This window comes from Peromyscus californicus, unplaced genomic scaffold, assembly GCF_007827085.1.
Source record: "Peromyscus californicus insignis strain IS unplaced genomic scaffold, ASM782708v3 Scaffold_7__1_contigs__length_154581171, whole genome shotgun sequence".
NCBI lineage: Eukaryota > Metazoa > Chordata > Mammalia > Rodentia > Cricetidae > Peromyscus > Peromyscus californicus.
Window position 1 is genome coordinate 22,933,208 of NW_026294595.1, and position 18,382 is coordinate 22,951,589.

The 18,382-nt window shown below is 37.6% G+C and overlaps 1 protein-coding gene across 14 annotated transcripts in view; it reads right to left on the reverse strand.

Annotated features, from left to right (window-relative positions):
- Positions 1-18,382, reverse strand: part of Gtdc1 (glycosyltransferase like domain containing 1) — a 376,640-nt gene that overhangs the window by 226,380 nt on the left and 131,878 nt on the right. For 11 of the 14 annotated variants that reach the window (XR_008215448.1, XM_052726350.1, XM_052726348.1 and 8 more), the window contains one exon: positions 16,010-16,209. The exons of the other annotated variants lie outside the window; for them this stretch is intronic. Coding sequence is in view for 10 of the 11 variants with exons in the window: in XM_052726350.1 (XP_052582310.1) it covers positions 16,010-16,188 (179 nt within the window). In the remaining variant the exon portion in view is untranslated. Of the gene's footprint in view, positions 1-16,009; positions 16,210-18,382 lie in introns of those variants that run through there. 14 annotated transcript variants of the gene reach the window in all.

An 18,382-nucleotide genomic window follows, 5' to 3' on the forward strand; every position in this document is an offset into this window, starting at 1 on the left:
AAAATTGTGAGAAATTTCATGTTCAAATATTCCCATTATATAGTAGGTAGCTGTTCCAGATTTGACCTTGAAACACTGCCCCTAGTGTGGCAGCAAGTAACTTCCACACCTGTCTATGACCTGCCCCTGGGCTGTGGCCATAAGGAGACCCCTTAAGACCCGAGATGTGTATGTGTTTGCTCTCTTAGCTCCTTATGGTCCTGGAGGCTGGATTTACAGACCACATCAGAGTTCCCCAGAGTACCCTGGACTGTACCTCATCTCTCCCAGATCCTGTAATTGACCCCTTATTGGTTGTAAGTTATCCCCTGAAACCTCTTTTAATTACCAGATAAATTACGTGGAACTGCCTCATTAATTATAGTAATACCATTAAGTATTTTTTCTGAGTCTTAAAGAATAAAGGAACTATTATATTTTAAAAAATCAGTTATTCTATCATATTTCTAAGATGCTGTTTTTTCTTAAAAAGAGAACAGGTACCATTAACCCTTTGGATCCATGACAGAACTACATGGCTTTCCTTTTCTTACATAATTCACTACTTTCCATCTTTCATACTTTCATATCAAGTTCCAGTCAGCAATGTATCTTATAAAATATGTGGTATAGCACAAGTATTTGGAAAAAACAAAAAATTAAATACCCTTAATTCGCTTTTCTTTTTTTTTTTTTTTTTTTTTTTTTTTTTTTGGTTTTTCGAGACAGGGTTTCTCTGTGTAGCTTTGTGCCTTTCCTGGAACTCACTTGGTAGCCCAGGCTGGCCTCGAACTCACAGAGATCCGCCTGGCTCTGCCTCCCGAGTGCTGGGATTAAAGGCGTGTGCCACCACCGCCCGGCTAATTCGCTTTTCTAAAAGCAGAAATATATACTTGAGCACTGTTTTTACTTTTATTACTTACTATAAATAGTTAACTGCTACAACTTAGCAAAAATTCAAATTTGGTCACCATAACTGCAATGTCAAATAAAAACATGGATCTACAAATAATATTCTCTCTTTCACTTATTCCCTCTCAATTATGACAACTTTCAATTACCTGTAGTTAAAAAACAAATGGAATAATGCATTATAGCTTTGGGACAAACACTGTTTAAACACCATCTTCTTACTAAACTATTTATTCCATTTCACTTCTCTTATTTATATTGGAGAATAGGTAATTGAAAACCTAAAGATTAAACAATATTATTCATTGTTTTAGAAACTTTAAATAAGTCACTTAAAGCCGGGCGGTGGTGGCGCACGCCTTTAATCCCAGCACTCGGGAGGCAGAGCCAGGTGGATCTCTGTGAGTTCGAGGCCAGCCTGGGCTACCAAGTGAGTTCCAGGAAAAGGCGCAAAGCTACACAGAGAAACCCTGTCTCGAAAAACCAAAAAAAAAAAAAAAAAAAAACAAATAAGTCACTTAAACGAACAATATAACTCTACCTCAAACTGTTCAACTGTTACAACATTTTACTCTCAGGTTTATAAACTGCAAGACATGCTGACACAGGACATTAATCCTTGAGTCTCTGGAAGCTGAGGCAAGAGAATCACAAATTAAAGTCCTTCTTAAGGTACAGACTGAGTTCCAAGACAACACAGGGAACTTAGTGAGCCCCTGTAAAAATTTTAAGAGTAAAAACAAGGCTGGAGATATGGATCAATACTAGGGAACTACATCGTTTTTTGTTCAATCCTTAATATCAAGGGAGGAAAGGGGATAACACAGACCATTCCTGAAAGATTATTTGTTCTTCACAAGAAAATTTGAAGATCAAGATATAGAATGACAATGGACGACCTCTTAATGCAGACAATTGGAAGAACTAGACTTTGAATAATCTCCTGTGACTTCTAGTCTATTGTCACCTATCCCTCCCAGCACCTATGTAATAGTATGTATGTAAAATAGGCAGGCAGATACAATAGTGAACATCAAAACCCATTACATGTTCCTAGGAATGCCAATCACTGAAGGAATGCACACCATGTTTGCTAGTATTTCTAAGTCAGGATTAATCCGTGGATTCAATTTTGAACAAATATATTAGTACTTCAAATGAGTAAGCAAACAACAAACACTCCATGTGTATGAAAAACAGTCATTCTTTGTAGATATGCTGACTGACTGGGAAAAATATGTATGGCAAATTGATGAACAAAACAGTAATGGATGTAAATGTTAATGAGTAGAAACTGGATGACCAAATTTGAAAACATGGAAATACTGATTAAGGTGGCTCCTTCTGTTTTAACACATATATTAGAAGAAAAATTTCAGCTTACTCATACAGAAAAATCTGGAGAAAATGGAATTCCCAACCAGCAATCTCCACATATTAAAATGTAAAACAAAAGTACTAGACAAAGCCAGGTTGTACTAATTCAAAGGTTTCCTATTTTCTGAAATATAAGATACATCAAAACTGTCTTGTGCATGTCCACCTAAATCATACTGCTACCTGTCTTCTATAACATACAATACTTTTTAATATAAATACCTGAATCCTCTAAGTTTTGATATTATTTGAAGGGTTAATCATCAAAAATATACTACACAAGAGAAATCCTAGAGCAACTGAATGACAGGGGTAAAGCAAATTCTTTAGTTTCCAGAGCCAAAGAAGCCTGAGAGGTGAAGGAGTCAAAAAGAAATCCACTGAGAAAGGAAATAATTTCTCTGCACCATCTTCCAATTGCATCACATGTTTACTCATTTGTTCCCTGTAGGATCTAATATAATGTATGAAATCTATAGGCACACTTAATGCCTCGCTTATGGGAAGGTGATAAATGTAAGATGTTAATGCCAAATAATGAATCATTTACTGACTGCATATGTTTGTTAGCATCAACATTTTATTTATATAGGAGAAAGGAGTAGGGAGGGATAGCACTAATATTTAAAGAAAGTTTGTACTACACTTAGGACCATGGAAAACTTAAAACGCTGCCAAAGCAAACTCATAAGCAAATGTAATGAGTAAATATAATCTACAACTCATATTATCTATTTTTAAATCATTATAACCAATAAAATATTTTCATTGTAACTTCCATGACAATGACTATTAACTTATACCTCAACCTATTTAATCACACACAATTAAATTTCACTTTGGCTAAAAGACAAAATTCCTAACTAGTGAAGCACAAACAACGAATGTCATTTGTCGTATTAGTTCTTTTCCGGTTTTCCATCCCTCTGTCATTGCTCTTATTCAGAAATCTCACTGCTGAGATTAGATGCTGAGAATCCAATGATCATTTTGTTCATTAATGGTCCCCAACTCAGTCTAAATGAACAGCTGTCCTGTCCAGTTATCCTGCCACACTTCCATGTTTGACTACAGTATTCCTGTCAGCAAAAGCTAGTTTCACTTTCATTACAGTCTCAAAGTTACCTTTCATACTGAGTCTCAACTTGACAAGATCCACAATCACCTAGGAAACAAAATATCTCAACTGAGGTAACCAATATGGAAAGACAATCCTTAAATGTTGAGGAAACCATCTCAGTGGCCCAGGATCACTACTAAATACAAATGAGGAAGTGCCCTGAGTAACAGCACTCATGTCTACCTGCTTCCTGACTGCAAAGGCAATGTAACATGCTGAAATGAACTATACCCACTCAAACTGTAAGCCAAAAATAAATCCTTCCTACTTTAACTTGCTGTTGTCGGGTATTTGATCAGAGCAATGAGAAAGGAAATTAATACAACCACTAATGCAATTTTTATTCTGTTCTCTAACACTCATCAAATCATGAGACTTGAATGGAATTAATTCTACTTCATGACTGCAAGTTCAATTGCAGATTCATGGTATTAAATGCCTTTTGACACTGTAACAAGTTCAAAATCCATATGATACACGAAAAAATTATACACCTAAATAATTCTGGGGCTTTTGTCAGAAATACTGAAAAATAGGTACTGTCCTTGAGGAAAGGTAAACTGATAGAATGTAAAATGAGTCCTGGGAGTGACACATACTGAGTCTGTTCCAGTATATTCCCAAAACAGGAGAGAAGAGAAGCAGGCAAGCAAGAGACCTCAACAGCGACTCAGAATCACCAATCCAACTTTACCTGTGGACAACCTCCCCTTAAGACTTACAATCATATGACCTAATGTATTTCCCTTAATGTTTATGTGACTTTGAATTAGTATTCTATCACATAAAACAGTCCTCTAACCTTCTAAGAATATTTATTATCTAAGTAATTCTTTTTTAAAAAAATGAACTTTTTGAGACAATATATCTCACTAAGTACATCAGAATGCCTTGAACTTACAATCCTGCCTCTGCTTCCCAAGTAGCTCAATTACAGGACTGGGCTACCAAGGTTGGCTAAAGTTTCTGACATTAACTTTGAATTAAACACACACACACACACACACATTAGACAAAGTCCACCCATCCTTATCTCCCTGATCTCCCATGATTCCTTTTAATTCTTTTATTTGTTTTGTTTTTCAAAACACGGTTTCTCTGTATAAGAGTCCTACTTCCTGAAACTCACTTTGTAGACCAGGCTAGCCTCAAACTCACAGATATCCCACTGCCTCTGCCTCCCAAGTGCTGGGATTAAAGGTGTACACCACCTCATAGTGAACTCCTAATTCAAACTAAGTTCATGCTAAGCTGAATTTTGTTTTTCAAAAATCTCCTTACTTTTCCTGTACTGGTTTCCTTCACATTTTCTCTTCCTGTGACATTCTTTTACTTCATCTCCACCTATCAAAGTCTTTAGCTACTTCTAAAGCTCCCTTCCTAATGCTACTGCCCTTTAATATAACTCCTCATGTCATGGTGACCCCAATCATAAAATTATTTTCATTGCTACTTCGTAATTTTTCTATTATTATCAATGGTAATGTAAATATCTGATATACAGGATGGTTTTAGGTGAGCCCTATGAAATGGTCGTTTGACCCCCAAAGGGATCACAACCCACAGGTGGAAAACAGCTCCTCTAAAGTCTACTTCAGAATTTGTTTGACCCCCCAAAGGGATCACAACCCACAGGTGGAAAAGAGCTCCTCTAAAGTCTATTTCAGAATTTGATGAATAGAATTTATTCTACACTTCTTCACACTGAACACTGCCTTTTCAAAGAAGTCATTATTCTCTGGATTCTACAGTAATTCTATGAGAACTTCTTATATTCACATCTTATGTTTCATACAGATAGCCAAATTGTAGGGCAAACATCTTTTCTTTCTTTTGAATTTTTTGACACTCTACCATTGAATAAAGTCTTTATTCCTTTGATGCTTTCTCCATGAGTAATAGGAGATGCTTTTGGAAGTCCATGGTTAAACATCATGTCTTTGCAAAGCTGAGCAATCGTAAACTGTGAGGCTCAAGCAGCAGGTCTGAAAACATAAAGGATCCCATCAAAAGAGTAGAAGTAGTCCCCGGGTCTCTAGAAATAAAAGTTACATACGAATTCTTGAAAATGTAGAAACCTTCACAAATAAGACAAGGAAGAAAATATCTCCTAGTTTGAATGTGTTGAATGAGAACTAGTTCAGGTTTGCCCCTGTGTCAGAATTCCTTAAGCTGTTATCTTATTTTTAATGACTTCTCACAAGAGCATGGAACTCAGGAATAAATAAACTGAAAAACCTCTGTTCTGTACAATTGACATAAAATACCTTGGGGTAACACTAACCAAGCAAGTGAAGGACCTATATGACAAGAACTTTAAGTCCCTGAAAAAAGAAATTGAAGAAGATGTCAGAAAATGGAAAGATCTCCCATGCTCATGGATAGGCAGGGCTAACATAGTAAAAATGGCAATCTTACCAAAAGCAATCTACAGATTCAATGCAACCCCCATCAAAATACCAACACAATTCTTCACAGACCTGGAAAGAATAATATTCAACTTCATATGGAAAAACAAAAACCCAGGATAGCCAAAAGAATCCTGTACAATAACACAACCTCTGGAGGCATCACGATCCCTGACTTCAAGCTCTACTATAGAGCTACAGCAATAAAAACAGCTTGGTACTGGCATAAAAACTGACATGTGGACCAATGGAATCGAATTGAAGACCCTGACATTAATCCGCACACCTATGAACATATAATTTTTGACAAAGTTTGCCTTTTTCATATAAACAAAACAATGACTGACAGCTCAGATTATAATCTGGGGCTATTATTCCCCTACAATACTACAGAACTCTTCAGAAAACTTTTTTATGTAGATACACATGTGAAAGTATTGGCTGGCAATATGGCCCAGCAGGAAAAAGCACTTGCTGATCATTCCTGCTAATCTGAGATCAATAGCCAAGCCCCCCCACCCCCCAGAAAGTGAAAGCCAACTCTCCAAAGCTGGTTTCCTAATCTCTGCACACCTGTTGTGACATGCACACATGAACACACAATGCCACACACACGTGCATGAAACTCAAACACACATACAAATAATGTTTTTTTTTAATTTTTTATATATTTTTATTTTATAATTAACTTGATTTCACATATCAGCCACGGATACCCGCATCCTCCCTCCTCCCTCCCCAGCCCCCCCCATTCCCACCCCCTCCAAGGCAAGGTCTCCCCTGGGGAGTCAGCCCAGCCTGGTAGACTCAGCCAAAGCAGGTCCAGTCCCCTCCTCCCTACACCAAGGCTGATTGTCCCAGCATAGGCCCCAGGCTCCAAAAAAGCCAGCCCATGCACCAAGGACAGGTCCAGGCTCCACTGCCTTGGGACCTCCCAAACAGTTCAAGCTAATCAACTGTCTCACTTATCCAGAGGGCCTAGTCCAGTTCCATGGGGGCTCCTCAGCCACTGGTTCAGAGTTCAAGCATTTCCACTAGTTTGGCTATTTGTCTCTGTGCTTTTCCCAATCATGGTCTCAATATCTCTTGCTCATACAATCCCTCCACTCTCTTGCCGATTGGGCTCCCAGAGCTCCACCTAGGGCTGGGCCGTGGATCTCTGCATCCACTTCCATCAGACACTGGATGAGAGCTCTATCATGACAGCCAGGGTGTTCAGCCATCCGATCAGCAGAGAAGGTCAGTTCAGGCACTCTCTCGACCATTGAGGGTAGTCTACAGTGGAGGTATCTTTGTGGATTTCTGGGGACCTCTCTAGCACTCTGCTTCTTCCTGGGGTCTTCATTCATCATGGTATCTTCCTCTCCATTCTCCCACTCTGCTCCTGATCCAGCTGGTACCTCCCGCTCCCCTAAGCTCTCTTTCCACCGACCCTTGCCCTCCATTACTCCCCCCCCCACCCCCAGTTTGCTCAAGTAGATCTCATCCATTTCTCTGTCATTGGGCGATCCATGTGTCTTTCTCAGGGTCCTCTTTACTAGGTAGCCTCCCTGGAGTTGTGAGTTGCAGTCTGGTTATCCTTTGCTTTACATCTAGTATCCAATTATGAGTGAGTACATACCAAGTTTGTCTTTCTCACTCAGAATGATTTTTTCTAGTTCCATCCATTTGATTGCAAACCTCATGATGGCATTGTTTTTCTCTGCTGAGTAGTACTCCATTGTGTATATGTACCACATTTTCTTTATCCATTCTTCAGTTGAAGGGCATCTAGGTTGTTTCGAGGTTCTGGCTATTACAAATAATGCTGCTATGAACATAGTTGAGCATGTGTTCTTGTGGTATGATTGAGCATTCCTGACTCTGAGATACCATCTTATACCCGTCAGAATGGCTAAGATCAAAAACACTGAAGACAGCTTATGTTGGAGAGGATGTGGAGCAAGGGGAACTTTCCTCCACTGTTGGTGGGAATGCAAGCTTGTACAGCCACTTTGGAAAGCAATATGGCGTTCTCTTAGAAAATTGGGAATCAACCTCTCTCAAGACCCAGCTATACCACTCTTGTGAATGTTTTTTAATTTTTTAAAAAATATTTTATTAAAGATCATTTAAAGATTTATTATTTCACAGATGCTAAGCTAGATGCTGCAAAACAAAGGACTGAGAGAAGTAATAATAGTGGTAGTGATATCTGTAACTAACTCAAAGAGTATCTGTCTAAAATCATTTTTAAATAGCTTAGACAATAGCAATGGTCAAGCAAAATAATCTTTCTGGACCAAATTCTAATCTCTTGCTATCTGAATATTCTCTGCACTATTCATGGGTGGCTACTGCTTAAACCACAATCTTTAAAATACAATCATATAATATTTTGTAAAGTATCACAAATGCCAAATGCAAGAAAGTTCCTTGAGCTAAAAATGTTTTTCTAAAAATGTTTAATTTTAAATGGGAAATTACAAGAAATTATATTTTATATATAAACTGTATCTAACAGATGATAATTATTTATATAGTATGACTAATATAGTCCATAAAAATAAGTGAGTAACTGCATATGGAATTCTTTACTAACTCCATAAAACTCATTTAACATGGACTATTCAATGTCTCTAAGCACTTTCTACATAGAAGACATGGCTCAAACATGGAACAATGGCATTTAGAGCAGGAAAAGAAAGAAACGAAGGGAGGGAGAGATGGAAAGAAGGGGAAAGGGAGGGAGGGAAAAGGGGGAGAGAGAAAGAGAGAGAAAACACATACACACACAAAAATTGAGAACAGCAACAGCAACGATACTCTACTGTTTCAAAATCTATTCATTCCTTGATCCAGTCATATTTACTATATAAGTATTTAGCCTGATAGACAGTGTATTTGTGTTACTACAGGTAAAATGATAAACATAATAGAGTGGTCTTTGTCATAACACCTAGAATAAAACTGGGAGAGAAAAATTACTAAATCCATCAAAATAATCCTAAATCGTTCAAAATCATTTTAGACAGTGGAGAAGGAGCTGAAATAGAAATTTCATTTCAGACACAATGCTAAGAAAAGACTGTGTGAGAAGGTGAAACTTTGCTGGGATCTCAGAAAAAGGAAGAAGAAGGGAAGAGGGGAAACAAGGATATGGGACAGGGATGTTCATTTAGTGTTGCTGGATGGCCAAGGGTCCAATAAGCAGTAGTAACAGGACCTGGTAGAAGGAAATCCCTGACACTGCTATAAATAAACAAGTGCAGCTACTGCAAGTTAAGGATGGGAGGAAACTGGGAGGTAAGACAACAGAGGCTGATAGGAACTAGGTCATTCAGCCAATAGGACACCTTTTTCTTGTTGTTTCGACTTACACATGCACTGGAAAGTCATTGGTGGTTTTCAAAAGGGGATTAATCAAGTATATACTCACATTAACAAATCAACACACGCACTAAGCTTTCCTTACATCAATCAAGGATTACTAAGGACTATGGACTGACCTAGTATATGCATGTTGTCAAATTTGCCTCGATGCTACCAGTGCTAGTACCCACACTGGCTAAAATAAATACTAAGGGGAAAAAAGTATAAAATGAGTAACAAGAGAGCCACAATAATTTGTACACAGTATTTCTCAATGTTTCCTCAACTGTACATGAACTTTCTCCTAGAGAAAGGGAATAATAATTATTTATCAGAAGCATGACAGAACAATAAAAACATGAGAGACTTTATTACAGGAAAAACACACAGAAATGTAATGTTTAGAAACATTAAAGTATGAAAGAGATATACATAGTTTTAGTGAGTAGTAGGCCTAACTTAGTTCACATCTTCCCCTTGCATCTCTCGCTATGGGCCAGCATCTCAGAAGACCAGAAGGTCCCTCAAGTGACTGCATAAGGAAGAATGAACCACAGAGGCATATAACAAGCCAATGTGGCTCAAGGAATCGAGGAGGTCACACATGATTCCAAGAAAATGAAAAGTTCATATGTATGAAGGCTTAAGAAGAAGAGAACGCAAAGACCTGGAGAGATGGCTTAGTAGTTTAAAGTGCTTACTGTCTTCCAGAGGACCTGAGTTCTGACCCCAGGTCACACACCAGGGGGGTCACAATTCCCTGTAATTCCACCTCCAGTAGATCTGAGGACCTCTTCTCCTACACAGGTATCCGCATGCACACAGCATATACTTACACAAACACATACACATAAAGACAAAAATCTAAGAAAATGGGGTAGGTGGAGGGATAAAGGATCTACAGCATGGCTTCAGAGGAATCAAGAGACTTAGTCTCAGGCCTGAGCAAACTCTTCAATGGCAAATGAAACTATATTTTCTTTGACTAAGATCTCAGTTAAGAGCAGAAGGCTTTCTCATTAAACAAAAGTTGAAAATACAAGTAGAATTAAAGTCTTTTATTTCCTAAATGAATTTTTTTCTGTGGTATGAAGATTAAATATGATAAAGACACTCAACATGCAAAAAGAACTTGACTAGAAAGAAGTACCCTAAAGTTGCTCTAAAAGCTTCAATACTGTGTAAAAAAAAATGTGATATTTATAAAGTAAAATTATTATATATTTTGCATTCATTGGAAGACTTTTTCCACATTTTCATTTAATTTATTAAAAATAATGATTTTTCTCCTCTCTGTAAAAGTACATTAAACACCTAGTTTGATTTTTAAATATATCTTTCAGATTTCAAAGATTATACACAGCAGATTTACCACAAAGGTCTTTAAGGCACAGTCTGTTAGAAATAACATCTTGCACCCATATGAACCATCACCTAGGGGTGGGGGGAGTGTAGAATCTTACCTGCACTATCTTATTTTATTTTAAAATAAGCATGAAAGGATATTAAAAACATATACTTGAAATTGCACTGCAGTGTTTTAACTCCTTAAAAGTAGTAGTTTCACAGTATGCACTACTAACTACATAAACTTAATATTTAACTTACAGACTGCAGGCATAACAAACTACAAACTTAGAACAAGAAAACTTTTCTTCCCCCTGAACAGAACATTTTACTTCTTAAGAGAACTAACAAAGAACATAGAGTGGAAAGATGAACCCTGTAGGCCACACTGTAGGACAGAAGATAGGTTTAATTTCGAACTTTACAAATAAGGTAAGTAAGTAGGGTGCGTGCGTGCGTGCGTGCGTGCGTGCGTGCGTGCGTGTCAGAGAGAGGGAGGAAAGACACAGAGAGAAAAGAAGGTGGAGAGCACAAGAGAGCAAGAGAAAAAGGAAGGAGTAGAGAAAGTGCAGGAGAGAGTGAGAGAGAGAGACCACACATAACTGAATTATTATTTGGTTATCAGGATTAATCTGTTTCAGTATCAGTGTGGTCAGCAACATTTTCAACATAAAGTCCTGGTATTTAAACTGAAGACTCAGAAGAGACTTTAAAGAGATAAAACTTTGTGCAGGAAGCCTTAAAGTACCATCCAAATCTAGGCTAGTGTGTGTGCGAGGTAGATCAAATAGACAAAGGAGTTAGGAAGACAAGCCAAAAGCAAATGCCCTAAGACTATATAGGACAGGGAAACTGGTCAACAGAGCAAGGGATGAGGAATCACTCAGCCAATTCTCATCTATGGACCAATCAAATACTGGTGAAATTATAGATGCTACCTACACCCAACCTAATAACAAAATTATTTATACAGTATCAGACATCATCCAGTCCTCTCCCCACAAGAAGTTTATATAACTAGTATAAGGCCAGTGAACTGGCCGGTAACAGAATACTACTGCCCCTAGCCAAGTACAAACATCAGAGAACTTCACAGTATACATGACTGAGGATAATTTTGGAATAGTGTTATTAAGCACTCTAAACAAGGAAATTTTTTGTGTGTACCCTCAACTACTCTATGAATAAAGAACATGCCAAAAGCAGTTTCTTTTTGTATTTTCAGAAAAAAAAAAATTTCCTCATTGTATTTTCTATCTACCATAAACATTTTAAAAAGCTCATGTGTGACCAGGGAGAGGGCTCTGCAGGTAAAAACACTTACCACACAGCCTTGACAACCTTAGTTGAATTCCCTGAACCATGCAAAATGCCAGATGCAGTGGAATGTGTCTGCAATCCCAGACAGTGAGAAGTGAGGCAGAGAGAGCAAAATCCCCTGAAAGCTTGAAGATCAGTTAGCCTGGAGTACACAGTATAAAGGAAACAACAAGGAGACCCTACCTCAAACACAGTGGAAGGCAAGAACTAGCATTAGAGGTTGTCCTCTACATGGCTGTTGTCCCACATGAGCACCTTCGTACAGGAATTGGACACACATGTACACATTATACACACACAAACATAAAAACTTCAAAAAACATTTAAAATAAAACTCATGTTGTAGTAATATATCACAATCACAACATGTATTAAGATTTACAATCTGTATGAGTATGTAGGAAATCTGAAAAATAAGACAGCTAAACTCACCAAACATATATTTGGTGAGGAACCTGAAAAATAAGACAGCTAAACTCACCAAACATATATTTGGTGAGGAACCTGAAAAATAAGACAGCTAAACTCACCAAACATATATTTGGTGAGGGGCAGGGTGAAAAATCTTATCTCAGGACCCTGCCTCAATCATGTGGTCATCTCTACACTGAGGACAGTTTTATAGGTTATGCTTTCTAAGAATTACCCATTTTGTCCATTTTCAAATGTATAAAAAGTATTCATAGATTGTACTGGCTGGTTTTGTGTGTCAACTTAACACAAGTTAAGAGTCATCAGAGTAAGGAGCCTCAGTTGAGGAAATGCCTCCTTGAGATGCAACTCTAAGGAAATTTCTCAATTAGTGATCAATGGTGGAGGGGGCCCAGCCCATGGTTTGTGATGCAACCCGGAGCTGCTGGTCCTGGGTTCTATAAGAAAGCAGGCTGAGCAAGCCAGAGCAAGCAAGCAAGCAAGCAAGCAGCTCCCCGTCATGGATTCTGCATCCGTTCCTGACTCCTCCCCTGCTTGAATTCCTGTCCTGACTTCCTTCAGTGATGAACAGCAATGTGGAAAGTATAAAACCTTTCATCTCCAACTTGCTTTTGGGTCATGGTGTTTCATTGCAGCTATACAAAACCTAACCAAGACATAGATTTTTCAATTTTTTATCAATCCATGCTATATATTTTTAATTACAAAAATTTGTGCCTTTAATGTGCCTGTAGTCTACCCACTTCTGTATTTCAAGTAACTACTTTCTGTTTATCTATATTATATATATATATATATATATATATATATATATATATACTTTTAATTTCACTATTTTCCACTGCTGCTATTGTTAACTTTCCAGTTTACATCGAAGTACAACCAAGAGGGATTCTTTCTTGAGCCAAAAGGTTTGAAAGGCCTTGCATATACCAACTAAAAACAGATATATAATAAAATTAAAATTTTAAAACATGGTATGGATGTGAATGCAACTCAGACCATGACATTCTTTATAATCAGTTCTACTTTTTGGTATATTTGATGTTTTCCCCTTTGATACCTGAGGTAACCACAATTATGCTTTCACGTGTTCTAATGAATAGGCTGTTCAGGAATGTCTGTCTATAAGCTTGTTTCTGTATATACTTTATAAACAGTTCATCTGACAGGCAAGGATTATTTGTCTGGGGCTATTCTCAGCCAGCTGTATACATGTAGAGCAGCTGCCCACAGAAGCAAAAACCTGCATAGATCACCAATAGGAAGCAGGCCAGGGAACAAGAAAGGTCTCAGGATAATGGCTAGGGAAGTAATTCTGCTACAATATTCCCCAGAATGCCCTTCTTGTGTCTCATTCTTTTACCATTTTCTTTATACCAAAAGTGGCAAGTAGTAATGTTGTGTGGCTTTCCCCTACTCTATTAAGTCTTAAAGAGTCTTTTATAAGTCGATAGAGAAAGCTCTCAGGAATAAAAAGTTTTGGTATGTTGCTGCTCTGTAGGAGAACTATGGGCACTAATATATAATCAAGATTAAAGTATTCTGAATGTTTTTACCACCCTGAAATGGTAAAGGCTTAAAATATTTAATGTAATTTAAAGATCATGAGAGATAATTTTCATTGCCAACTTTGTTGGATTAAGAAAGGTCAAGGGCACTAACCAGGCACACTTTCAGGTATTTCCAATGAGGTAGGAAGACTCATCCTAAGTAAGGTGGCATTATCCAATGGGAAGTGAAAACCAGGGTAGCACCAGTGACACCCTGTCTCTGCTTCTTGTTCATTGTCATGGACACAACCACAATTTGGCTGCTACGCTTTGCCATGTTGTTTTGTTCTCCTCTGAACTGGGAAACAAACTGAACCCTGCCTTTCTGACATTGCTTTCTGCCGTGCATTTGGAGAGAAAAGTAACTAATACAATAGCCCATGAAACATGTATCAAAACATTATGTGACCATATTAGTAAGTGCTATGTTCATATTTCTACATACAAGTTAAAGAAAAAGCCAAAATGAATGATAGTTTAGAAAAAAATAGACAAAACTACAATTACAGTGGGAGATTTCAATGCCCTTCCATATAAACTAGGAGTAGGAAAGGAAAGAGAGGGAAGGAACATTAGCTGTCCCTTTAGGTTGTGTGTGTGCGTGTGTGTGTGTGTGTGTGTGTGTGTGTGTGTGTGTGTGTGTGTATTAGATATTAGCATGCCTTAAGTGAATAGGTTTCATTATGACATTTTCTCCCATTTACATTATATACTTTGACTGTACATACACCTCTCATCTAACTCTCTACTATACTCAGGGTAACTCCTGCTGGTTTATTTCCTTCTTCCTATGTCTATTTATTTAGTTGCCTTTATGAAATTAGACAAGGCTTCAGAAACAGTTAACCCATTTCCTGGAGTCTTCCCCACTGTAACTCCTTAAGATTTCTTGTGATTGAGTAAATGAAGGGAAATCAGATGTATTTTACAAAGCATTTCTAGAAGTTTTCAGAGATAAAGGGTATTGTAGGAGACTGTGTACTAAACTGTGCAAAATGAAAGAGCTTTACAGCCTTTCATCAGCCTCTTGTGACAATCCTATTCTTCAGTCCTCACACTTGGCCAGCACATCACAACTACAGTCAAATACCTAAGCAGGAAGGCACCTCTTTTCTTCCTTAATATAATATACATAGTTAATAAACTCCTTTACAGCCTGGCGGAAGTGGTGTAAGCCTTTAATCCCAGCACACGGGAGGCGGAGCCAGGAGGATCTTTGTGAGTTCAAGGCCAGCCTGGTTTACAGAGCGAGATCCAGGACAGGTACCAAAACTACACAGAGAAACCCTGTCTAGAAAAAACAAAATAAATAAGTAAATAAAATTTAAAAAAAACTCCTTTATAGAAAGCACTCCAGGGGACATCTACTTAACTTTAATTTGCCATGATACAGAGACTGACCAATTCTAACTGCAAAGAACAATCAGGAATTTGACAAAAGAGATTGAGATTTCATAAAAACCTTAGGTCAAAAATGTTTCATACCTAGAGCTTGCTTGATGTTTAGCCACCCCAAATAAAACTCTGATTCTGTTGATAAGGAAGGCTAGTAAGTGACAACAGTCTTTGCCACATTAGCTCACACAGATCAACAAACAGAATTTCAGAGGGGAGAAAGCAGGACTTTAAATAGCAATGATAATGTCAGTTCTGTGACAATACTACAAAAAGAAAAATGAATGAAATTTCCTTGATGTTAGTCTAGGGAACATTCCAAGAGAGTAGAGATGCCTGATCCTTTGATAAGTGACTAACTCATTTCATGAGAAATGAAAAGTACCTTTTCTCCAACAACTTATCTGCTTCAGCTCCATTCATATCACCCAGGCACTCCTCACCACAACTAAACCAACACAGTCCTATAGACAGGACTCCAAAAGAGTAAGAACACTAGATACAGGAGCCACTGTCAGATGGTCTTCCACCACTTAACAATCAGGAAAAATGTAAGAAACAGTAATAGGAGCAGGAGAGTATAACAACAACATACAATATACATGTACAAAATTGTCGAAAACAAGAATCAACAAACCTCCAACATATTCCACATTACTTGCTCTCCCCCTAAAATGTAATCAGTACTTTCTTCTCAAAATTTTCTGTGTTTTATAAAGTTCTTTCTATCTACCAAGTCCACAGTCAGAGAAATTCTAGAGACACTGAAGCAATACCCTGATAGTACTTTAAAAGCAAAATAGAGCCCTCATTACCTGTAGTGCTCGCTGCTGGGAATACTCTGTGAGAAGTATAAAGCTGCTGTCCGTGCTCTCCAATGCCATTTCTTTGCAGGAAGGGTGTAGAGGACACAATTGTCTAATTCTTCTTGGAGTAACTCTACCAGTTGTCGATGGGATCCTCCATAAAATGCCTCGATGATGAGAACACTCATTGGCCTGTTCAAATCTTCAGACTTAACACACAAAAAAAATATATATAGATACATATGTGTTTTTTTCAAATGAAACATACAATTCTAATAAAAGCATACTTAAAAACTGAAAAAGGAAAATAAGCATTCTGTTATGTGTAATTTTTAAAAAATAAACACAATCAAGGCTTAAGAGAAAGATCAGCTATTAAAGGCATACAACCAAAAGACAATAAGATCTCCTTTTAAAAACAACAACAAAAATTAACACTTATGGGATAAAGTCATCAATCAATATATTTATATTAAAAGAAATAAAGATGTCTCTATTTTCATTATTTCTGTTTTTCTCAGGCCCTAAATTTACTTCTAATTTATTGTCCTACCCAGAAGCATAAAATCCTTCCCTACTATGTTCTCTCACTTTTTTGCTAGTTCAGTGCTGAACCTGACTTGGTTATCTTGGACACTGCTTGACCTAGGGCTTTCATAGATGGCCTCTGAACTGGTTACCTAAGAATTCTTACTTTTCTAAAACAGGATCTCATTATGTAGAGAAGTCTGGCCTTGAAGTCATGATGACCCTGCTTCATTTTTAAGGCTTTTTTTGTGTGTGTGTTCAATAATTATCTGATACTGTAACTCTCCTGTCACTTCATCTTTAAGTCCACTGGTTATCACTTCTCCCAGTAAATCCATATGTAAAAGAAAGTATATTTATATCTAAAAGTCAAATTTCTAGCATTGAAAACATTAGGACATAACTTCTTGAGCCACACTGTGTGGTAATACATTGTATACCCTAATAAACGTGTCTGAGGATCAGAGGACAGAGCCAGCCACTAGATTAGGCAGTGGTGGCACACACCTTTCATCCCAGCACTTGAGATCTCATGCCTTTGCTTAGGAAACATAAACATCTTTAATCTCAGGAAGTAATATGACAGGGTAGAGAAAGGCCTAAAAGGCATGAGGAAACAGGAACTCACCCTCTTTAGGCTAAGGTTTTCATAGAGGTAAGAACTAGTGGCTGGCTGCTCTGCTTCTCTGATCTTTCAGCTTTCACCCTGATATCTGACTTGGTGTAGCTGGAGAATTTCTCTCCAGCTCCCACCAAGTCCTGCCAGTCCCAGAGCCCACTTATAAAATAAACACACAGACTCTTACATTATTTAAATTGCTTAGCCAATGGCTCAGGCCTATTATTATCTCTTATATTTAGCCCACTTCTATTAACCTATACTTTGCCACGTGGCTCGTGGCTTATTGGTACCTTACATCTTCCTTGTCCTGGTGGCAGCTGTAGGCAGTGTGTCCCTCTGCCTTCCTGTTCCCTCAATTCTCTTCTCTGTTAGTCCTGCCTATACTTCCTGTCTGGCTACTGGCCAATCAGTGTTTATTTATACAGAGCAATTAATATCCACAGCAGTTTTTTTATTAAATGACCACCTAAGACTCGAACAACAACACTATGCATACCTTAATCAATTAATTCCCCACTGTCTATTTTGTCTATTTTCAATATCCTACCCTCTACTGCAACACCAAAAACTTGTGTTAAATATATATGTCTGTGAGCCACGAAGGTTTCTACCACTTTTATCAAACAAGAAAACTATTAGGAGAATAAAATACTAATGGCTGAGTTCTTAAGCTATGATAAAATTTCATCATAAACAGTGGTTATCAAACAATTTTCCATTTAATATATTTGTTCATGTGCTCAATAAAATAAAAATATGTATAAATATTGAAAACTTTATACATATTTTAAATTATACGTTCTTTCCTGTGATAAGGGGGGAATATCATTCCGTACATAAATGCTTTACTGCTAGAAAAATACTCCAAGTGTCTGAATTTCCTTTTGTGAATGAAGGAAATAACACTCTTTTTAAATAGTATATAGCAGCCCCTGTCACCTCGCAAAGATAACCATCCCCTACAACACCAGTGACTACCATACCCATAAACACGCCCTACACAGACTGGGAACAGGAAAGGCCCCATCTCCAAATTTGAAAACTGAAATAGAGGCAATAAAAAAGACCCAAACTGAGGGAATACTGGAAATGGAAAATCTGTGTAAACGAACAGGAACTACAGATGCAAGCATAACCAACAGAAAACAAGAGATGGAAGAGAGAATCTCTGACATTGAAAATACAATAGAGGAAATAGATACGTCAGTCAAAGAAAACACCGAAGCCAAAAA